General features: G+C 56.3%; 1 protein-coding gene across 1 annotated transcript in view; it reads left to right on the top strand.

The window, feature by feature from the left end:
• Positions 1–997: 997 nt before the first annotated feature.
• EBF3 (EBF transcription factor 3) overlaps positions 998–5,211 on the top strand; it is a 116,493-nt gene continuing 112,279 nt past the window's right edge. Inside the window, exons 1-4 of the mRNA XM_045567989.1 lie at positions 998–1,218; positions 1,330–1,486; positions 1,839–1,902; positions 2,610–2,665. Coding sequence (XP_045423945.1) covers positions 1,085–1,218; positions 1,330–1,486; positions 1,839–1,902; positions 2,610–2,665 — 411 coding nt within the window. The 5' untranslated portion in view covers positions 998–1,084. The remainder of the gene's footprint in view (positions 1,219–1,329; positions 1,487–1,838; positions 1,903–2,609; positions 2,666–5,211) is intronic.

Genomic DNA, 5,211 nt, shown 5'->3' on the forward strand with positions numbered 1-5,211 from the left:
GGGGGAGCCCTGGGCACCCCTCCTCCCAGCCCCTTGAGCGTCCCTCCCTCCAACCCCCTCCCGGCGGTCGACCTGCCTCTTCCCACTTTTCCTTTTGGGACGCCCCAGGGACAGCCGCAGCCCCTGCATTTATTGCATGCATCTGAGCAACTTGGGGCGCCTCGGCATCTTACACCCCCTCTGCCTCCCCCCAGCGCATCGTGTTTTGACTGTGTGGCAGGTTTTGCGGGGAGGTATTAGGGGGCCAAGCTGCAGTTGAGCACTGGCTGCGTTTGTTTCTTTTCAAGATTTATTTGGGCGAGTAGTAACTTCCTTGGCTGCAGCAGGGCGCGAGGAGCCGCGGCGCGTGGCGGGGGGCGGCGGCGGCGCTCGGCGGCGGCGGGGCTCGCGGGGCTCGCGGGGCTCGGGCCGGCTCGCGGCGCCGTCAGGCAGTCAGTCGGCGAGCGTGGCGGCGGCGGCGGCGAGGGGCGCGGCGAGGGGCGGCCGCTCCCATATATGGCGCTGGCGCCGCCCCCCGACGTCACCCTCTGACAGCGCCGCTCCCGGGGGCTTCGAGTTTTGGCTCCCGGGAAAGGGTCCATTCCTCGGGGAGAGAGGGCTGAGTTTTGTGTGCCTCCGTCCGCTGCGCGCGCCGCTCCAGGCCCCGCCGCGCCCCGCCTGCGCCCGGGACTGCGCCGCGGCACTCACTGCCCCGTTTATTTGTCTTTGGAGCAGGCGGGCCGCGCCAGAAGCGGGCGATCCCGCAGTGTCCTGCAGCCGCGGACGCCGCCTGGCTAGGATGACACCACGTTGAGCGCGCCTGCAAACAACAACAACAACAACCGCCGCCGCGGCCGCCGCGTCCCGCTCCCCCGAAGCAGCGCCGCCGCCGGTGGAGCCGCCCCCGCGCCCTCGGCCGTCCGGAGCGCCCGGCCGCCGGTGTATGTCGCGCCTGCCCGGGACGGGCTGAAGCCGGCGGCGGGCCGGACCGCAGGCGCCGAGAAGGGCCAGGGCGGCCAGGGCAGCCGCCTGCCGCCGAGCCCCGAGCGCCGCTGCTCGCGGAAACGCTTTCGGCCGGGAGCTGCGGCCGCCGCCAGCAGTTTTCATGTTTGGGATTCAGGAGAATATTCCGCGCGGGGGGACGACCATGAAGGAGGAGCCGCTGGGCAGCGGCATGAACCCGGTGCGCTCGTGGATGCACACGGCGGGCGTGGTGGACGCCAACACTGCCGCCCAGAGGTACGTACCGGCCGCCCCCGCGCGCCCCGGCCCCGGCCCCGGCCCGGCCCGGCCCCCTCCGCCGGCCGGCGCCGCGCTCCTCACCGGGCCGCTGTCTCTTTCCTCCCGCAGCGGCGTGGGGCTGGCGCGGGCGCACTTCGAGAAGCAGCCGCCTTCCAACCTCCGGAAATCCAATTTCTTCCATTTCGTGCTGGCGCTCTACGACAGGCAGGGGCAGCCGGTGGAGATTGAAAGGACCGCTTTTGTGGACTTTGTGGAGAAAGAGAAAGTAAGTGCACGCACGCGATCGCACCTCTGTCTTTCTAGAAGTGGGAGGCAGGCGGTGCCCGCGCGGGTCCGGAGTGCCCCTCGGCGGCGGGCACGGGTCCACCAGGCGACCCCGCTGCCACGTGCGGCCGCCCGGGACCGCCGAGGGCTGGGCGACTTCTCTGCGCCCCCGGACTTGCTCGGGGCGAGGAGAACGCTGGGCTGCCAGCAGGAAAGTGACATCAGCGCGCCGCTCCGAGCTAGGAATCCTGCCATGCGTGAGGCCGAGGGGCCTCGGTCGTGGAGGGGACCGAGCGCGGCGGCCGCGCCTGACACCGACCACACTAAACGCAATTGTTTGTCGTTACTTTCAGGAGCCAAACAACGAGAAAACCAACAACGGCATCCACTACAAACTGCAGTTATTGTACAGCAACGGTAAGTGCTGCCTGCTCGCTGCCTCCTCCGCCCTGCAGCGGCTGCCTCTCCCTGTCCGCGGTGGTCAAAGGACATAAAGATTTTGAGATTAAAATGACATGGATGTAAACACGAAATCTTCTCATGGCATAGAAGGAAAACAAAACATAAACGATCAATAAGTCGATGGCACTTCACATGATTAACCGGTGAGGCTAGAAGTAGAAAGTAAAAGGGGATCGATTTGGGCTCCAGCAGAACATCACTTTTAAGTGACTTTTTTCAATTTTGCAAATTAATGTTAATTATTGGGATGAGGGTAGCTCCATAAACCGAGCATAACTTACTTTCTGTACACGAGTTTAAAAAAAATCCTCGAGAGACATTAGAAAGAGTTCAGTCTCTCACTCAGTTTCCATTTGGTGCTTTCTGTTTTCTAAAAATAAATGACCACATGGGCCCACCGGGCACAGCAACCAGGCCTGCTCTCCACCAGGCAAATTTCCCGAACCTTTAAGTGCAAACCCTGAGAGTCTTAAGGATCTTAACTAAGAAAAGAAAAAAATAAGAAGTGTCTGGGGTTCTCTTTCTCCCATTTGAAGAGATTGCCTAGGTTTTGCTACATCACCCAGGCAACAGCCGTAAGTTACCCATTTCCTGTGCCCTGGGTGCCCTTCCTGAGGTGCCGCGCGCTAAAGTCCTGATGAGAATTTGTCTGTTTTTTGCAGGAGTCAGAACAGAGCAGGATCTGTATGTTCGCCTCATAGATTCAATGACCAAACAGGTGAGAAAGTTTACGACTGTGCACTAGTTTTCACTGCTGAGCTGGGGTTGTCCTGGGGTTCAGAGACAAGGGGACTGACAAATGGATCTGGTGTATTTGTTTTTCATTTAGTTCCTTGGCATGCTAATGAGAATTCCATATTTATTGGAATAAATGAAGTGACTGGTAAAATAGTTTATGTTGTCATTAGAACAGGGCATATATGCGTTATTAAATGTCTTGTGGTTGGAATGATATTCTGTCTCAATTAATTATGGTAATTAATATTTGACAGAAAAATGTCAAGATTCCCCCCCCCCCCCGTTTATTTTTAAACGCATTTCTCTTGGCAAGGAATCATTTCACTATTTTTTTTTTCTGTAACAAAGGCAACTAACTCCTTTCCAAGCCCATTGAGTTGGACTTGATTAGTTCCTTTTTTTCTTCTTTCCAGTGTGATGGTCTAGTAACGTGAGACGTTTATTTGGATTTAAAAGTTAAATGTGTTGGGGTGAAAAGTCACCTTGTTCTCTAGTCCGTCTTCACCTCGCAGCCCCCCAGCTCCATAATTCAAACTCCAAGCTCCAGGGGTCACTCCAACCCGTCCACTGCTCTGCTCCCTCTCCCACCCTCTGTCATACCTTGTAAATAACATAATTACAAGCAGTTCCTTATTAAATTATTTAACCTGTCTTGGTCAACTTTTCCGATGATAACTATTGGCCATCAGTAATGTGATTAAGTGGAGAAAGGCGCTTCATTGCTTTTTGACATTGTGCAGTCTCTGGCTGCTGGTTTTGTGCTGGGTGGTGTGTTGTTGATTTTGTTGCTTTAAAGATTATTTTTTTCCCATTTCCTTAAAATTGTGTGTGTATGTGTGGTGGGGAGGCCCAATTTGTACATTAAATCCACTTGGCACAGATTGATTTAAAATGTATTTCCAGGCTGGATGCTTAGAAATGAAAGTAGCCTCTTCATTTTAGATGCTAACTTTAAGAATTGTGAGCCAAGTAAGAGCTCACTGGGGCTTCCTACAAGCACAGCCCAGCACATATGCCTCCCACTCTCTGAACACAATTAGTTTGCAGATTTTATTTCCCCTTAAAAAAGTTTGTCCTTACCTAGGTAGCAAGGGTGTTAGATTTTAATGTCTGCAGCGGTAAAACTATAGTTTTCTTTTAGAGTAAAACAGATCTGACAGGTAAACTAAGGTCTTTCTGACAAAGACGGAGGCGGTGTGCCCTTCGGTAATTATTATTTCACTGGGTTCAGAGAAGCCTCTGGAACTGGGGCTGCTGGTTGACAGGGTGCTTTTATTTCCTTTGTATATAACAGCTAAATGTTTTCGGAAATCGCTGTAGTCTAATTAAGAGGTTTTTGTAGGCAGCACTAAGTTTCTCTGTTGTTGCATAGAGGAGGAGGCTTCGTTTTAAGTACTTTTATCGTTCATTTAGCCTTGTACCTTTGCAGTATAAACAGGGCTGAAAATAAAGGCATTTAATCTCCTCTCACTGACGGGGATGGGAGAAAAAAAGAGAAAGAAATAGCCCAGTAACTGATCAAAGAGTCAATGGCGCTGAACCGACAGTTTATGGATTTCTGTTTGTGCTACAAAATAAAAAATAAATCAAATATAAATACAGGGATCCATCGGAGGACAAGCCACTCTCCAAAGTGCTGGTGCCGCCGCGGCCGCGCGCCCTGCAGCCCCAGGCGGCTCGTTGGCCTGCGGCGACACCCATCACTCCTGTGGCTTCGAGCAGGGGTCCGCGTGGGAGGCTGGGGGAGAGGGGGCCGCGGAGACCCTTCTCTCTTCCCAGGAGGGAAGCCTGGGGGCTTTCACCAGAAAGGGCTTTGTCCGCCTGGAAGTGGAGGAAAGTGTCAGAAGTGCCCGAGGAGGTTGGAAGCAATTTCCAGATAATTTCCAGATTGGGTGGGGGCGGGAACTGGAGAGAGGACAACCCTCCCCCTTCCGTGGAATTTTCTGCCGGGAACTTGGAGCTCCCAGCCCCTGCCTCCCGCCCCTCCCCCAATGGCCTTTTTTCTCCTTTTTTCTCTTTTCGCGAGGCTGGCGGTGGAGGCCTGGCCCAGGCGGGCGGCGGCGCGGGCGGCTCCCGGTGCCCGGATCGGTTCCCGGCGGCGGAGCCGGGCTGAGCGCGGCCCTGAGCGCACCTAGGGCTTCGCACCATCTGGCGGAGCCTCTGCTCAAAACCCACCCGAGCGTGCACGCAGACACTGCCTTTTTACTCGAGAAAAATCATTGTTAGCAGTTTCAAAATAAACACCAGATTGGCCATTAGCACTTTTTCCCCCAAATATCATCCGGCGAGGAGCACGTGGCCGCGCGGGCCCGTCGCTCCGGGGCCCGGGCGCTCCTGCGGGGCGCTAGTGGCGCCGGGACCCCGCGTGGCCACGTGAGGCTGCTGCGCCAGGGCCTTCCTCCGGGGCCCCCGGACGCCCGCAGCGTGTGGAGCCCAGGCCGCTGCCCGCCACTCGGGGCGGCCCCGCGGGCTCGGGGTGGCGACGGAGCCGAGCGGAGTGCTCACTGGGGCGCCTGGGCTCGGCAC

Source organism: Lemur catta, chromosome 14, assembly GCF_020740605.2.
Source record: "Lemur catta isolate mLemCat1 chromosome 14, mLemCat1.pri, whole genome shotgun sequence".
NCBI classification, from domain to species: domain Eukaryota; kingdom Metazoa; phylum Chordata; class Mammalia; order Primates; family Lemuridae; genus Lemur; species Lemur catta.